The 18997-nt window shown below is 36.2% G+C and overlaps 1 protein-coding gene across 50 annotated transcripts in view; it reads right to left on the bottom strand.

The window, feature by feature from the left end:
- TBC1D5 (TBC1 domain family member 5) overlaps positions 1-18997 on the bottom strand; it is a 599895-nt gene that overhangs the window by 79480 nt on the left and 501418 nt on the right. For all 50 annotated transcript variants that reach the window (XM_054482838.2, XM_054482837.2, XM_063662139.1 and 47 more), the window contains one exon: positions 3757-4013. In XM_054482838.2, coding sequence (XP_054338813.1) covers positions 3757-4013 — 257 coding nt within the window. The remainder of the gene's footprint in view (positions 1-3756; positions 4014-18997) is intronic.

Genomic DNA, 18997 nt, shown 5'->3' with positions numbered 1-18997 from the left:
AAAGGAAACAGGAAAAAAAAAACCAAGTGCATTTTAAGAACATAAGAAAGGAAAAGGAGCATAACAGGAAATCTCATGAAGAACCTGAGGTGCACTAACATTTGGAAGGAAGACTTTTTGGTTCTTTGATTTCCTTCCTGGATGACAAAGTTCAACACTAAGCATAGTCACTGTCAACAGAATCATTCTCTGGATATATCACCATCTGAAGGCCTATGCTATTTTCAGACTAACAAGCTAAAGAAAAAAGCATTTTAAAAAAGCATCATATTTTCTATGCATGATCATTTATGATTAATTGACTTGTTTCCCCTTGAGCTTTTATATAATATATACAGTAATAAAAAGATCATCTTTTGAGTTAAATGACAAATCCTCACTGTTCTGACCACTATGACTTACAGCATGGCCAGCTAATCTGGAAACTGTTAAGTTGTAATTATACCATCATCATCAATTAACAGTACACACATTTAGTCTCCTACAATTGAAATAAAATCTATAAATAGGAACATACCACAAACAAGTGATAAACAGCTTTTAGTGGAAATGGGCCCCAGATCTTCATAGTATATGTACTCTAAATTCACTGATAAATGGTGTGCCTACTTTCTGTATATTTGAAGGAGATTTTCAATTCTGTGCCTGCTACCTGTTTTACTCTGCTGCTTCTAGATCACTTATTAATGTATAGAGACTGACAACTCATTTTAACATTAAATATCACCAAAACAATTACAGGGAATATCTGGGCTGCTCCTTCACTATCCTAACCCAACACATAGACAAACTACAGAATGTACTTCAAGCAACACATGTGCGTTTGGATTACAAACACAACTGTCCCCCTATCTAAGCATACAAGCACAAGTAATTGAAAGTTAACTGATTATGAAAATCATAAAGTTTCATCTTTATAAACAACCATTTTTCAACATAACTTTCAAATTTTCCAGCAGAGTACACTAAAAACTATTACATTATCTTTCCTCAAAGACACTAAGTAGATGACTGTTCTGAGATAGAAATCACTTCGCAACACAAGCCTCCTGACAGGCTGAATATTGTGTTCACTGATCTATGGGACCAGGTGATATGCCTGCAGCTTTCAGTGTGACAGCACAGCAGGATACATGTGGGAAACACCAGCATAAAGAACCAATGTTTGAGAAGTATTTTTCACTGTAGAGTTAATCAATACATATTCTACCAAAACAACCATAGATTTTTAGAGGTGGGAGACTCTCCAGGGATTAGCCCAAATCTCTTATTTCAGGGTGAGGAAACAAGAGGGCCGGTCAGAGAGCTTCAGGGTGTTGCTTAGGGCTCATCAATGGATGAATAGAGCAGAGCAGCAAACTACACTATCTTCTATCGTCTACTTCCATAAACGGTTCTCTTTGCCTTTTGTTTTACCCATACCTTTGTGCGGCAAGGAGCATTGGCAGGAACATTTATAATTAATCTGAAGGTAAACAAGTTTTTGTTTTTTTTTTGGTAGATTGACATGAGAAGAACAAACCACAAGTACAAATATAGAAGGGTTGCCAAACAAGGCTACTTCCTTTCAGCACAGGGATCAGTTAAAATGCCCTAGTGATAATCATGTTCCAAATACTTTGCTTAAGTGCTCTGTTGTCTCCTTATAACTGGGGACTTGGTTTTCATCAATTGTTCCATCTCCATGCACTTCCTTTCTCCCTTACTGTGATATTAATACTTGACATTTCCTTGGAGACAAAACTTTATATTTCTAGTCATTTGGCTTAGTTCCTCAGAAAATTTAAGCTACAACATTAAGAGATTCTCTGACTCATTTGCCTGCCATCAGCTAGAATTACAACTGACTACAGCTTGTTATCAAAGCAATATTGAAATCGTATTTGTTTAGAACAATAAAACAGTACAATTAAGAAATATGTAAAATCACATTCATTTCCATTCTGGAAATGGGTATATCTCCTGGTATTAAAATACATTTACAACATGCTAATGATTTGGTCTCTTTTTTTTAAAAAAATCATGTGTGACAGCTCTACGTTAAAAAGAAAATAATGTAATTTTCAACGAGATATTCTTTTTTTCTTTTTTTGAGATGGAGTCTGGCTCTGTTGCCAGGCTGGAGTGCAGTGGCACGATCTTGGCTCACTGCAACCTCTGCCTCCCAGGTTCAAATGATTCTCCTGCCTCAGCCTCCTGAGTAGCTGGGACTACCGGCATGCGCCACCACACCCAGCTAATTTTTGTATTTTTAGTAGACATGGGGTCTCACCGTGTTGGCCGGGATGGTCTCCATCTCTTGACCTCGTGATCCACCTCGGCCTCCCAAAGTGCTGGGATTACATGCGTGAACCACCATGCCCAATATATTCTTATGCATGGTAAATTGAATATTCTCATAAAAATTTAAATACGAACTATATAAAATCTAGTATTTTACATAGGTAAATAAAAACTGAATAGAAGGATAACATGATGTAACCAATAGAGGAATACAGACACGCATGGGTGTGTGCATGTGTGTGTACACACACTCATTGAATAATACTTAACATTTATATCATTGGGGAAGAAAGTCCATTTAACTTAAGTTTACCAATTTAAATGGCACTATGTAAAATCAGAAACTAATTTTGAATGTAATTTCCTTAAACAGAGTATATGGAACATACTTTTAAAATCTTCTTACTGACAATATTATTCATGTTATTGTCAACACTAATTATTGAAAACTGATGTAACAGAGGGATCCCTTTAAGACATGAATGATACTTGGGTCAGGATGTTTGCTCTGACACTAAGTGGCCCCAAACTGCTTGTGAGGTCTTAGGATTGTTTTTTAAGTATTTTTTTTTGCCATCAAGATACAACTTCTTGCTTCTAGAGTACAGTTAGCAGAGTCCTACTACTAAAAATAAACGTAGTTGTTTCCAATTTCTTTTGAAAAGGGGGACCTAATACATTATGACTCTTCAAAAATAGGTGAAAAATAAAAATGCAAAGGTTCAGAGTAAGAACCTGAAGTGCTCTCTAATGAATACAAAACATGAGAGAGGTGAAGCTCTGGAAAGGCCCTGACACAGAAATTAGCTTACCTGAGTCCCAGTAGAAAATCTGCTACCAACAGCAGTGCCCTCACTCATCCAGTGAGAGATATGGATTGGATGATCTCCCAGGTTTCCTCTGCTGTAACATTCTGTGGTTCTAACTTTTAGTTTATGGACTCATACACTTACTTTGGCTGCTTGAAATTTTGTTTAGTTTCTCCCTCCCCACTGCTTAAGATTCTAGTTTGTATTCCTTAGAAGTGAAGCAGCTGGGTGAGAGACTGCAAGCCTAGTGGCCCACTTTCTCAAAACAACTGTAACACACCAATGAATGCTGTGACTAGTGAAGCCCATGGTACTGGAACTTCTCATTTTGGATTCCCTTCTAGTGAGAAATATTACTATACAAAGTTAGCAGAGAACACAGTCAACTGATCTCAATTTCTGTGTTGTGTTAATTCATGCCATCATACTGTATGGGCATCTACAGGACAAAGTTGCAAGTATACTAGGATATAAATGTTAAAAAAAATTATAAAATATTCTTAAGACCGACACAGTATCTAATATTCCAACTTTATATAACATATTAAAAAAGTAAGTTTTGCATTCATTTCTATTCTAGGAGGTTGGTTCCTCACAGGCAGGTGAAGAAATCCCAGGCTACACCGTGAATGTTTTCTTTAAATTTACTAGTATTTTTTCCTACCTTTGTTCAATTGCACAGGCATGCTTTCTGATTTCATCAGCCTCTGCTGCTGCTGTTGCTGTTGCAAGTGATGGCTTGGGGCCTCTGCTGAGGTCCTGGTAGGAATTACAACAGAGGAGGAGCTACTGCTGTTGCCTCCAGGCACAGGGCCACCTGCACTGCCTGGAGCCATTGCTGGGGAAATCAACTTTCTTCCAAAATTAATCAGGCTATTAGAGACCTTATTTATATTCAGGGGAGCACCTTTGGCATTGGTCCTGTTAAAAAAAGAAATGGAGAAGCATTATTTACATTACAGGATGATTCTATTTAACATAATTAATTGGTATAAAAGCACACCTTGTCTGCTTTGAAAAAGGTCATTTACTAGACCAGCTATATAAAGTGAGAAGTGAAAATTTAAAGTTACTACAGAATGAATAATGAGTTTCTTAAAAACATAGCTTATGGAAAACAGTCTTATTTACATTTCATTCATTCATTCAACAAATACAGCCAACACTGCTGGGTTATGAGGACATAACTGCCCGAAAATAGACACAGTTCCCTTCCTGGAACTTCTAGTCTAGTAGAGAAGAAATATATTAATCAAATAATTACATAAATAAATATATGCTTAAAACCTGTGACTGGACTATGAAGGAGAGGCTAGGCAAGTTGTGGGGTCCTCACAGAAGGGGGCATCTATGAAACGAAGCTAAGAGTAGATTTCTTACCAGCCCTGGCACATGGGTACTAGGCCAAATTTAATATGATTTTGAAAATAAATGTGTCTGACAGTCATGAAATAAATTCCTAAAAGTTATGTCCTTATTCTCTGCCCCAGCGCTCCATATCCTCCTTCTCCACTTCCCTGGTTTATTTTTCTCAATAGCACTTTTCATCATCTGACATACTATATATTTCATTTATTTATTTAGTTATCATTTGTTCACCTCTTCCAATCCCCATTCAAATACAAGTTTCATGAGGGCAAGGATTTTTGTCTCTTTTGTTAACTACTCTATTGCCATTGTCTGGTACATCATAGGTACTTTATTAGTAATATTTGTTAAATGGTAGCAGCATCTACCCATAGTCCATCTTTTCACCTGCCACAATGGAAGACCAGCCTCTCCATTTGTGCTTTGAATCCCATTTCCTCTGACTTTCAGAGATTGTTATTCCTGCATCATCCTCTCCTGCATCATCATTTTCTCCTTCTTTACTGTATCATTTCCATTAGCATACAACCATGGTGAGTATATGTATATGTATACTAAATTCTCTACTGAACTCTTGTTCCTTTCAAGTTACCATCCCATTTCTTCCTCTACTTATAACATGTTTTTTCAAGGTATATTAAGGTGCCGCTTCTGCTTCCTCAGTCTTTGGTCCACCAAGCTCCAGCTGTGGCCTATTTGCCATTGCCCTAAAGCCATTCCTCAAGGTCACCAATGACTTCACATTGCAGTTCCAAAGGTCTATTCTTATTTGACTCTACCTCTCAGCAGCTATTAACTCCCTTAACCACTACTCTCTCTCTAATATTTTGTCTCTTGGTCAGCACCTGTATTATAACTGTGCCTGGCAAATAGAGGGCACCAAGTTAACATTTGTTAGATGAACAATTCCCAAATGACTTAGAATCTTGCAGTATCTCAGGGCTATTATCTTGAAGACCAGTTATGATTATAGATTATTTTAGTTGTAAAGGGGAGTCCAGCTCCATGACAATATTGAAGTTTGTGTTTTTATTGCCCAAATCATTAATAGAAATGAAATAGCTCACATTTTGCTTTTTTCATACAAATGGAAAACTGAAAATCAACTTTAAGAGATCTACTTATTTGATTTTAATTAACTTGATTTTTACTATAATTTCCTTCTCCCAGATCTAGCTGTCAGCACTTACATGGTAATTCTACCTTTTATATGACAGCTATATCCTTGCATTACTACATGCTGCTGTAAAACAGAACAGATCCATAGTTCTATAATAAAAAGGAAAGAACACTAGACTTCTTCCTTCCATAAAGTTTTCTCTACTGCTACTAGCTAATGTTATGGGCTAGGTATTAGAGACTTACATTGCTTTGGAGGTAGGACAAATCAAATTTAAAATATGAAATTCAGCTTTATAAAAGAAAGATCTATTCATTATAAATCAATGAAGTGTGAAAAAAATTTCAAATGGTTCCTTTGGCATCAAGTTTCATCTTTAAAGAACTGAGCTATTTAAATGTCCTTCCAAAAATTATTAAAAATAATGTTTCCTAATGGAGATAAGGATATAAAGTGATTATGCACCACTTACTTTCATTTTTTAGGTGCTTCCTAGTGAAGTAGAGCATTCTTAATTTACATTTACTATAGGTTGGCAACAGAGAAGGCACTCAATATATGTTTATTGAGAAAAAAGAATGAATGAAATGAAAAAAACTCATAAATTCTGGATTAACTAGGCATTCACCTCTGGCATTATATTCCACTCAGCAGCCTGCATACATTCCCATTTCCTGTGGGTGACAGTATAAAGAAAAGCTATTATGGACTGAAGGTCTGTTGCATTTTAGTTTTGCTTGTTTGCAAGTCAGGATTCATAATTCCCAGATATGAAGAAGTTATAATGTTGTTACCCTTTTTTATACACAAAAATGTACTAGTCAAATTCCCATATTGCCAGTTGTAAAATTTATATGTTGATAAAAGTACTAAGAAACTGCTACAGCATTATCAAGAGAATATGGTTAATGCATCTTCATTACTACTAATAACCATGAAAAACATATAGATCAAGTTTATGCGGAGCAATTTTTCATCTGAATAGCTCTTAAAAGGGGATGAGCACTGTTTTCCTTTGTTGAACATTTTTTTGTGTGTTTTTAACCATGTTCTCCCTCATCTGGTACCCACAGTTTCTAGAAGAATATTTTTTGTCAAAACAACAATTGAAGGTGATTATGTGTCTTCCAGATATAAGCAATTGTAAGCCATACAGAGAAGGCAATCTGTCCAGAGCTTGTCTGTTTTTCTAGGCATAACAGTTTTTATACCAAAGTTATCTAATTTAGAACTGAAAAATGAGCAGCAGAATTCTTCCTGTGAAATATTAAACAACTTCCAACAATTATTAGTGGCTGTGATGTGTATGATTAAGTCATGTGTACTAACTTAATGAAAATTAATGTAGTTGTCAGAGATCTGATGGACAGCAGGGATTAGATTGGATTAAAGATGGAGTGCAATGTGTTAACAGTGTTGAAATAAACAGCAAGAGGAATCTGGAGTTAACAAGACATTGAATATCAAATCTAATGAGTAACCAATTTTGCATAATTGAAGTATTTCATTAATATTGTCTATCTACTGTTATTAAAAATAGTACTGTTTAGGAGAGGTCATTTTTAAATTCTGCCAGGAACTTAACTTTTGGCACAACCTCATTTAACAAGTCAAGTCAGTACCAATAGGTGAACTTTCTGAGGATCCAGGAATATCCTCAAAATACCTGTACCAGAACCCAATTCTGACCTGAATTCATTGTTGAGCTTATGTTCGGTTTCTTAACACTAGATTCTCTTCTAGTGAGAAGCATTACTACACAAAGTTAGCAGAGAACACAGTCAACTGATCTCAATTTCTGTGTTGTGTTAATTCATGCCATCATACTGCATGGGCATCTATAGGACAAAGTTGCAAGTATACTAGGCTATAAATGTTAAAAAAACAAACAAACAAAAAAACCAAAAAAACCCCAAATTACCTCATAAAATGTTCTTAAGACCAACACAGTATCTGATATTCCAACCTTAAAATAATCAAATATAACATATTTTAAAAAGTAAGTTTTGCATTAATTTCTATTCTAGGAGGTTGGTTCCTCACAGGCAGGTGAAGAAATTCCAGGCTACACTGTGAATGAAAATAGGTGATTTTAGCTATCTCTTCCTAGATGTTTATTGCTCACTTGATGTCCTGCAGCCTGGCTTTCTGACTCTCACTCTACTGAAAGAGCTTCTAGGGCCTCCAATGCCTTTGTAGTTGCCAGTCATGGCCTGTTTTTATTACATTTCTATAAACTTTCTGAAGCTTTTAAAAAACCATTATCACATTATCACCTCTATAAAAATTCTCCACAACCTTTTCTCTCCTGGATCTAAATATTTACAACATTCTAGTTTATCTCCTTTCTTCCTCTATGTTTATTTTTTAGATTTGCTATTAAATATCGAATATTTGTTTATTTCACTTTTTCTGCAATAAAATCTTGTTAGATGCTCAGCTATACTTTTGTCAAAGAATCACTTCAATTTATTTCAAATTATTTTTCTCTATATTCTAATTTATATATATTTTTGTTATTTCTTTTCCTTGTGTTTTCCAAGGTTGAATATTTCTGTTCATTCATTCACTTATTCATCCTTTATTCGTCCTCTTTTCTGATAAAAGCATTTAAAGCTACACATATGCTTGGCTTTAACAATAGCATGAAAGTTTTCTCTCATTTTCTAAACAGCCTTGTTGGCTCATTTGTTATTTAGGTACAATTAAAAATTTCAGATGGCTGGGTTTGTTTGAGTTTAAATATATTACTTATTTAGATTTATTGAATAAAACATAAATATTGGAGGAATGGAAGTGGGAAAATGTTTTGATTTTTCAAAACGACTATGGAAAGCACAATTTAGAAAATAAACCGATATATATATAAATATTTTTACTAATTACTTGGAAATGAATATCTTTTATTACAAGTAGACAGTATGGTTCACTAAAAAGTCATTCCAAGGCAACTTTACTTCTCATCTGATAGTGTGAAAGGTCTGTTAGATTTTGTTATGATATGTCAGTACCTGTGGAAATAATAATGGAAATAATGCATGTTCAGATACAGTGGAACAATTGTACCCCAAGCATACTGTTCAATATTCTAGCACCCACCAGGTGTTACTGGTGATTATATGTGTCTCAGACTTGGTTCACAGACTTGTTACCAATCCATCTTTTAGGACGGTCAAAATCTTCTGTTAATGAGTTGTGTAACCATGAGAGAGTTATTTATCCTGTCTGGACCCAAGTTTCCTTGTCCTAAAATAAGGGAGCTGAATTTTATGGTATTTTAGGTACTTTTTAGATTGAAAATTCTACTATTTTGTGACTTGAAGAATGAAAACATGTGCTTATTGAATTTCAGACCAAAGGCTAAAGAGACACCCAATATATCAAATAGAAGAATCAAATTTTTTCATGTTTTCAACATAAAGTAAATGATGTTTGAGGTGACAGATACGCTAATTATTCTGATTTGATCATTGCATATTGTATACACGTATGATATAGCACACTCTACCTCCAAAATGTGTACAATTATTGTGTACAAATTAAAAACAGTAGTAAGAGCAAAAATGAAAAAAAGACTAAAAAATTAGCAATTTAAAATAATCTCAACAGGCTAGCATGAAAGATTAAACAAAATTTAACAAAGATAAATAAAAGCTCGTGTAACTATTTTAAAACTTTTTATAATTGCACGTTACATACAGAACAAGAAGGCATGGATAACGTGAGTTTAAATTAAAAAAAAAATTCAAAATTCCCAAACATTAATGTTTTGATTGGGTTTGGTTTGGCTGACAAGACTAATATAAGTTCACAGTGATGATACTGAAGAAAATTATGATTCTTGGACTGCATTAATACTAGATGAGTCCTCAAACTGCAGAAGATACTGTATAACTTTGTCAATCAGCTTTGGTAATGCATTAATTTCTGAAAGAATTGAGTTGTGTTTATAAATGGAGCGGAACAGTAGAGAAGCTGAAAACTATGCTGGAAGAGGAATGACTGCAAAACCTGAGGAGTAAGTCCTACATACAATATAGTGAGGGATGCCATGAGGGAAAGCAGCCCTTTTTTGGTGTGGCTTAGAAATGAGATGAGTTACAAAAGTTAAAAAAGTGAGTTACAAAAGCTATGACATAGGAAATCTTATCTAGTGATAAAACAGGCTTCATTTACAAAAGTAAGGGCTCCAATCCTGGAACTGTACAAGTAGAGATTGAAAAATAATCTTTAGATACACAGCCTAGTTCTAGTCCTGGCATGCCTGAGAGACAGTATGAAATGAAAGCCCCTTTCCAATTCTAAGAGTTTATGATCTGCAGTGACAAATGGCATCTATTGTCACATTTATCACATCACTCAGATAAAAGGACCAAAGAAGAGGCTTGTATACTAGTATAGGACCTTGAGAAATGCCAGTCAAACCCCATCTCCAAATGAAGGTGCCTATTTGCCCTGTGTCCTTAGTTTCACCTTCAGTTTCCTCCATTCCTTCTGCCCTTCCTTTCTCCTCTTTATCTTCCTTCCAAAATCTTTCTTTTCTATTCTTTTCCCTTCTGTTTTTCATAGTCTCATTTTCTTTCTATCATTTTCTCAAATTGTTCTACCTATACTTTCTTCTACCATAAAAACATTTAATGTAGTGGGATACTTGGAAAAAATAAATCGATGCCATTAAACATATATCTATGTATCTCTGATTTGGAGACAGAAACAATATTCTCTTTGCACCCCTGTATACTCCTAACTCTGTCATTATTGATCTGCTGAGTGGATTATGGTTTATATTTATTTCTTCCATGCTTATAGATATCAATCTATTTGGAAACTTAAAACATTCATCAGAGTTGCAACATAATACTTTCAAGATGATTCTAACATCTAAGGTAATAATCAGGATATACTTCTATTTAAAAATTCTGTAAGTTAGAGGCCAGGTGTGGTGGCTCAGTCCTGTAATCCCAGTACTTTGGAAGGCTGAGGAAGGACAACTGCTTAAGCCCAGGAGTTCAAGACCAGCCTGGGCGATATAGTGAGACCCTGTCTCTACAAAAAAAAAAAAAAAAAAAAAAAAAAAAAAAAGCCAGCCATGGTGGTGTGCACCTGTAGTCCCAGCTACTTGAGGGGCTAAGGTGGGAGGACTGCTTGAGCCTGGGAGGTCGAGGCTGCAGTGAGCTGTGATCATACCAGTGCATTCCTGTCTAGGCAACAGAGCAAGACCTGGTCTCAAAAAATCTGTAAGCTGAAGGTTTTGAATTCTGTAAAAGGAATGTTTCTAAAGTTCTTAATTCTGTAACTTTGAAGTTGAGTGTTTCAAATTTACTTCAATGAAAGACTTCTATATCTAATTTTAATTTGCTTGCCATACTGTAAGGTTTGTTATTTTAGAAAGTGAACTCACTCCTCATCTCAAGGAACTCTAGATTCTTAAAGATCTTTATTAAAACTAAATGATGAAGGTTAGCTTGTTAGTACTTACTCCTTAAGAGTTGAATTTCAAGGGAAACATGTTTCCTTTCAGCTATAAAGATTAATTCTTTTATGTGCAGCAGGCAAACTTTTGTCTATATGATAAGCAGCAAAAGGAGTAGTGTTTGTTAGGAATAAAAAGGTTGGCACTGGTGACAGAGTAGACGTAAGCTAGACTGTGGGGCTTACCTAACTGGGGCTACATACAATTTATAATGTTGATTAAACTAACATAACAAATAATAACCTATTATGTATTAATCATGATGCATCAAATCATTAAACTTCTCAAGATATACATATAGGAAGAGATACTGAGATTTCTATTTTGAGAGTGGTAGTTTTGAACTATTTGAATTATTATTTGAATTATTTTCTCACCTGTATCTGAGGGATATGAAATCATTCCCATAAATAATCATGGTTCACACTAGCAGCATCTCTAGAGCGTTAGGGATTTTCTGGCCTAGGCTAACACATGAGAAGGGAAGAGAATATAATCCTGAAATGTTCACACTTTGGGAAGTTTTTGCCCTCTTCACCTCTCTTTTCCCACTTTGAGAATCACTATATGTCTTCATAATTGAAAAAAAATACAGCTGCAGTAAACATATACTAAGAATTAACTGTTATGGTTTGAAGGTAGGGGTACAGAAGCCAATAAAATATAAAGAAACATTTGAGTCTGCAAAATGAAACAGTCACATTTTAAAATGCAGGCATAGAAAGGAACAGATTATATGTAGAAAAACAAAGGAATATATTTTTTCCTAATTAAAAAAACTATAGAACACTGCTGAGAAATTAAAGATGACCTAACTAAAGGATGAGATAGCCCATGTTCATGGATTAGATAATTCAATAATGTTGAAGTATCAGTTCTTTCTAAATTGATATACATATTAAATGTAACTCCAATCAAAATCCCAACAATTTTTATAGAAATTGGAAAGTTGATTGTAAAATTTATATGAAAATGCAAAGGAACTAGAATAGCGAAAGTAATAAAAAAGAACAAAGTTGGAGGACTCAGCCTACTTAAAATCAAGACTTGCTATAAAGTTATATAATTAAGCCACTGTGTTACCAGAGAAAAAACAGAGTGTGGAAATGGATCACACATATATGGCCAGTTGGTTGTCAACAAATGATCCAATTTAATTCAGTAGAGAAAGAAAAGACTTTTTTAACAAATATTGCTACACAGCTGGGTATCTATCTTAAAAAAGGTGAACCTCAACCTTTACCTCATTTTACACGCAAAAATTACTTTGAGGTGGATCATAAATTTAAATACAAATGGTAGAACCACACAACTTTTAGATGAAAACAAGAGACTATCTTTGACTGTAGAGTAAAGGGTTAACTCAGCATACCTGTGCTGCCCAAAGCCTGTACCTTTCAAAGGACTGGCCCTTGACTGATTCCTGGGAGATAACCTATAAGCCTTTGGAATATCCTGGTGATAAAAGCGTCTTTGTATATCTGGGCCTTGGGTCACACCAAATTGTTTACACTAACGATGGGATTTATGGTCAACACCTGTTTTTTTTTCACCTGGGTCACACTGTATCAGTCTGACCTCTCTGGGCAGGAATTGGAGACTGGGTAGGTAAGGTTAGTCACATGGGCATTCCATGCCTACATGACTGACTCCCAGTAAAAAATCCTGGGGGACACCAAGGCTTAGGTGAGCAGCTCTACTTGGCAACACTGTGCATGTGTTGTCATACATCTTGCTGGGAGAAGTAAGCCATCCACTGGGAGAGGACAACTGAAAGTTTGTACAGGCATACCTCAGAGTTATTATGAGTTCTGTTCTAGACCACTGTAATAAAGCCAGTATCACAATAGTGAATTACACAATTTTTTTGTTTCCCAGTAAATATAAAAGTTCTGTTTACATTATACTGCAGTCTATTCAGTGTGCAATAACACTATGTCTTAAAAAAGGAAAAATCCTAATTAAAAAAATACTTCATTGCCAAAAGATGCTAATGATCATCTGAGCCTTTAGTGAGTCTTAAGCTTTTTGCTGGTGGAGGGTCTTGTCTCAATGTTGATGGCTTGTGACTAATCAGGGTGGTAGTTCCTGAATGTTGGGGTGGCTGTGGCAATTTCTTAAAATAAGAAAACAATGAAGTTGGCCACACTGATTGACTCTTCCTTTAAAGAAAGGTTTCTCAATAGCATATGATGCTATTTGATAGCATTTTACCCACAGCAGAACTTCTTTAAAATTGGAGTCAATCCTTTCAAACCCTACTGCTGGTTTATCAACCAAGCTTATGTAATATTTTAAATGCTTTGCTGTCATTTCAACAATGTTCATAGCATATTTACCAGGAGTAGATTCCATCTTAAGAAACCACTTTACTCATCCGTAAGAACTCTCTTCTATTACAGTTTTATCATGAGACTGCAGCAATTTGTCCACAATTTTAGGCTCCACTTCTAATTCTAGTTCTCTTGCTATTTTCACCCCATGTGGTTACTTCCTCCACTATTTTTTTTTTTTTTTTTTTTTAACAGAGTCTCGCTCTGTCGCCCAGGCTGGAGTGTGGTGGTGCAATCTCTGCTCACTGCAACTTCTGCCTCCCAGGTTCAAGTGATTCTCCTGCCTCAGCCTTGCGAGCAACTGGGACTAAAGGCACCCGCCACCACACCCAGCTAATTTTTGTATTTTTGGTAGAGACAGGGTTTCACCATGCTGGCCAGGCTGGTCCCGAACTCCTGACCTCAGGTGATCTGCTCGCCTCGGCCTCCCAAAGTGCTGGCATTACAGGCGTGAGCCACTGCGCCCGGCCTGATGTCTTGAATTCCTCCAAGTCATTGATGAGTGTTGAAATCAACTTCTTCTAAAATCAGCTTCTTTCAAACTCTTGTTAATGTTGATATTTTGACATCCTCCCATGAATCATGAATGTTCTTAATGGCATCCAGAATGGTAAATCCTTTCCAGATGGTTTTCAATTTACTTTGCCCAGAACCATCAGAGGAATCACTATCTATGGCAGCTATAGCCTTATGAAATGTATTTCTTAAATAATAAGGCCTGTGAGTCAAAATTCCTTCTTGACCTATGAGCTGCAGAACAGATATTGTATTAGCAGGCATGAAAACAACATTAATCTCCTTGATTAATGCTTGGGTGCAAGCTCTTGGGTGACCAAGTGCATTGTTAGTCAGAAGTAATATTTTGAAAGGAATATTTTTTTCTGAACAGTAGGTCTCAACAGTGACACAGAGAGATAGGCTGCCCTTTGAAATTTTGACGCCAGGCACTGATCCTCCTCTCTGGCTATGGAAGTCCTTTGCAGCATCTTCCAGTAGAAGGCTGTTTCATCTATACCGAAAATCTGTTGTTCAGTGTAGCCAGTCCCCTTTATCAATTATCATAGCTAAATCTTCTGGATAGCTTGCTGCAGCTTCTACATCAGTACTTGCTGCTTCACCTTGCACTTTAATGTTACGGAGACAACTTCTTTCCTTAAATCTCCTTAGTCAATCTCTGCTAGCTTCCAACTTTTCTTATGCAGCTTCCTCACCCCTCTCTGCCTTTACAGAATTGAAGAGTTAGGGCCTTGCTTCCAGGTTAGGTTTTGGCATAAGGGAATGTTGTGACTGGTCTGATTATCTATCCAGACCACTCAAACTTTCTCCATATCAGCAATAAGGCAGTTTATTTTCTTATCATTCATGTGTCCACTGGAGTAGCACTTTTAATTTCCTTCAAAAACTTTTCCTTTGCTTTCATGATTTGGTTGTTTGGTGCGAGAGACCTAGCTTTTGACCCATTTCAGCTTCTGACATGCCTTCCTAACTAAGCTTCAACATTTCCAGTTTTCGATATAAAGTGAGAGATGTGTAACTCTTCCTTTCACTTGAACACTTAGAAGCTATTATAGGGTTATTAATTGGCCTATCATATGGTTTGAATGTGTTTTCCCTCCAAATCTCATGTTGAAATGTGGTCTCTAGTGTCGATGGTGGGGCCTAGTGAGAGGTGTCTGGATCATGGGGGTGTACCCCTCATGAATGGCTTGGTGCCATCCCCTTGGTGGTAAGTGAGCTCTTGCTCTGAGTTCACATGAGTAAAACTCCCTGAGCCTTCCCTAGAAGCCCAGCAGATGCTGGCACCAGGCTTGTACAGCCTGAAGAACTGTGAGCCAATTAAACATCTTTTCTTTATAAATTACCCAGCCTCAGGTATTTCTTTATAGCAACACAAAAATGGCCTAATACAGCCTAATTTCAATATTACCAAGTCTCAAGGAATAGGGAGGCCCAAGGAAAGGGAGAAAGATGAGGAAAGAGCCAGTTGCTGGAGCAGTCAGAACACACACAGTATTTATTGATTAAATTTGCTGTCTTATATGGGTGCAGTTCATGGTGCCCCAAAACGATGAGAAGATTAACATCAAAGGTCACTAATTACAGATCATCTTAACAGGTATAATACTAAATATATATGAAATAGTGCTAGAATTACCAAAATACGGCAGAGACAAAGTGAGCACATGCTATTGAAAAAACAGTGCTGATGGACTTGCTCAGTGCAGGGTTGCTAACAAACCTTCAATATGTAAAAAATGCAATAAAATGAGGTGTGCTTGTAATAATCCCCAGTTAGAATTGCCCTTGACTCCTATTTTTCTCTTACATTACACATCGAGTCCATCAGCAAATGCTAGTCAAAATACATACTCAAACAAATCACTTTTCTCTCTCTGCACTGCCAATACCATGTTACCATATCATTGCTAATCTTGCTGCTCATCTCCTAACTAGTCTCTGTTTCCTCTCCTCCTTATAGACTATTTTCTGCACAGCACCCAGATTAATTTAAGTCAGATCATATCATTCCACCATTCAGAGCCCTTTGGTGAATTCCCAAAAATCTTAGGATAAAACCCTAAGCATTTCAATGGCCTGTTAAGGCAAGCCCTACATGATCTAGCCTCCTACTATCTCTCCAACCTCATTTACTACCAATGTCATTTGCTACCACCCTCGCCTGTTGTTCATTGGGCTCCAGCCATACTGGCCTGCTTACTATTCCTCAAGCACAGAATCATTTTTCCACTTCAGAAGCTTTGTACTTGCATTTTCCTATAACGGGAAATGTTCTCCCCCAAGAATCCACGTGGCACACTCACTATTCAGTCTCTGTTCAAATAGCATGTTTTCAGAGACACTCACTTTGACTACTCTATTTAAAATAATGAACTCCTTTACTCTGTCTCCTTGCTTTGTTATTGGTTTTGTGTTTCTTATAGAAATTCTCACTTCCTGATGTTATTTTTAGCTTTAAAAATTATTGTGGTATATTTTGATTGTTTCTTGCGTTAAAATATAAACTCAATGTCTTGTTGGCACTAAATGCAAGAATTGCAAACAGCACAAATAAACATTTACAAAGCAGTTCAAATCCACAATTAGTCAAAGAAATGAAAATTGAAGCAACAAAAAGTTTCACCTTTCTTATTAGCACCTTTCCTAATAGCAAATTAATAATTAATGAGCAAGCACTGGTAAAAGTGCCTGTATTTCCTTAGTCACCAGTGAGGGAGTATGAATGGAAACAAGCTTGATAATCTTACCAAAGAGTTCTTCCACTTCTATATGCAGCCCTTATAACCCATATTATTCCCTGGCGATTTGTTCATCATGGTCCACTCTTTTATCTGTGGTAAAAAAAAAACCACTGTAGCTGTGGAACCATTGATAAAGTTCCTGTTAAGCTATTTAAGGCCTAGGATGCTTTCACCAGGCTTGGCTCTTTAGCCATAATTGGCCTTGCTACTATTTCCTTGGCTGTTTGGAGGCTATTAAAGAGTTGGTGCATTGGGGCTGTCATGCAAGAGGGGAAGTAATGATGATCTAGAGGGAATATATATACTCACGGGAACCCCCCCCCCGCAGAAGCAATTAGGAAGTAGAGGTTAGACAAGAGACAGGCACACACATGGAAAGCAGGGGGCTAATACCTGCTAGATCTATGGCCATGGGCTTTTATTTGTGTTGCATATCCAAATAAGGAAAGAGGATGCAAAGATGACATGTGATTTCATGGATAAGAATATCCCTAAAAATCAAGAAGCCTGATTTCTCTTCTCTGCTTCACCATGGATTGCTATAATTAAGTCTTTAAAAGCAACTGCCTAGGTATTTTAGTGATAGATTTTCCATTACGTGTATGGATAATATTCACTTTGCTCTGATTTAACTTACTTGCACATTTCTTTTTAAAGATGGGAATTGACATTTTCCTACTCATTCAGAAAGCTTGGAATGACAATTTAACACTAAAATCTTATTCCAATTTTGTCCTTAAATAACCAGAAATTGCTGCTATTAAAAAAGTACATTTAAATTGTGACCAGTCTTCAAAAAGATCCATCTAACTTATTTAAGAATCTGTGACTACTGAAATGCTCAATTGAATAGTCACAGAACAGAACTTCATATTTTTTAAAGTCTGCAATCTCCTACACTAAGAGTAGAATCTCATATTTTCTTTATTCCAGAACATTCATGGATTTTCTGGTTTGAAAATGACACAACACAATTTTTCAGAATGTAAAATTCTTTCTCCTATGAAGAGGTGATAAAATAAATGGTAGCTGAGCTGTCAGTACTGCCTCAAGAGTATGCCACTTTATCTAGTGACGGCTTTTTACAGACTCCACAGCTATAGGTCTTTTAACTTGCTTAAGCAATTTTATACAACCAAAATCAGGTATTTCATTTGATTAAATTGAAGTTTAACAGAGATGGAAGAAACCAAGATTAGTTCTTTGATCTCTCACTCCAGCAGATCAGAAATAACATTCTCTGTGCTAACTATCCCAGTTTTCCTCTGCCCCCTGACAGAGCCTAAATAACTTCATTGATATTGATGATGAAAGATTCCAGAATTTTAATTCTGGCATGTAGGTCCTCTGTAGAAGGCTGCTAGTCAGGACCCCTGCCTGACATATAAGAGGAAGCCGGGATCTAGGGAAAGAAGAAGATTCTTATTATGAGGGTTTCCTGGGCATTTAAGATGTATCCACATTCCTCAGCGGATTCCATGCGTCTGTGGAGTAATGGTAACTATTCTTACCCCAAGAAAGCCTAGCGGCCAATAATTCCCCACCTCTACCAGGGATCAGGATCTGCCTCAGCTTAGGAGTGCTCCTCTCACAGGCTGGCCTAAGCAGAATGTCCTGGAAAAGCGCAGTTTCCCAGGGTGCACAAAGATTCCTCCAATGACTATAATCTCATACTAGAATCTGAGCTCTATGAGAACAGGCACCACATCTATCTTTTTCACTGATGTTCTCTCAATACCTGGCACAAAGAAGAAATTAAAGCATTTGTGAAATGAATGAATACTTGTTAGCTTCAATTGTGGAGTAACCTGTATGCCTAAGAGTGGTATCTCACATAAGCCTAAACATCCTTGATGTCAGGGTGTGGGTCTTAGAATCATCATATTCCCAGGGCCTAGCACAGTGTCTGGCACTGTGTATAGTATTCAATAAATATTTAGTTTAATGATTGAATAAATACATACTGTTTTGAAACCTAAAAAGCATTATAAGATTCTCCTGAACAACTTCCATTTTATATGGTAAGATTTTTTAAATGCTTAATTCTATTTACTTCTATAATGACTGTATTTTTTTCAGATGTTTTATTGATAAATTAAAGAAATAATATGCTAATAATGTTCTCCAAGCCATGAAGCCAAGGAGTCCATGGTTATCAGTATTAGTAATTTGTTGATCAGAATTTCAAAGGACACTGATGACTATATAAATACAACTTTATGATTTTTTGTGTTCAAATAACTAAGCATTTGTGGCATAAAATCATCTATATCTAAAGTGCTCTTTCTGAAGAGAGTTGTTAATTCTTAACCAATTTAGGTAAAATAGTAACATTGTCTCCTATCTAGTCC

The sequence above is a fragment of the Pongo pygmaeus genome, chromosome 2 (assembly GCF_028885625.2).
Source record: "Pongo pygmaeus isolate AG05252 chromosome 2, NHGRI_mPonPyg2-v2.0_pri, whole genome shotgun sequence".
NCBI lineage: Eukaryota > Metazoa > Chordata > Mammalia > Primates > Hominidae > Pongo > Pongo pygmaeus.
This window is presented reverse-complemented; position numbering and strand designations above follow the sequence as displayed.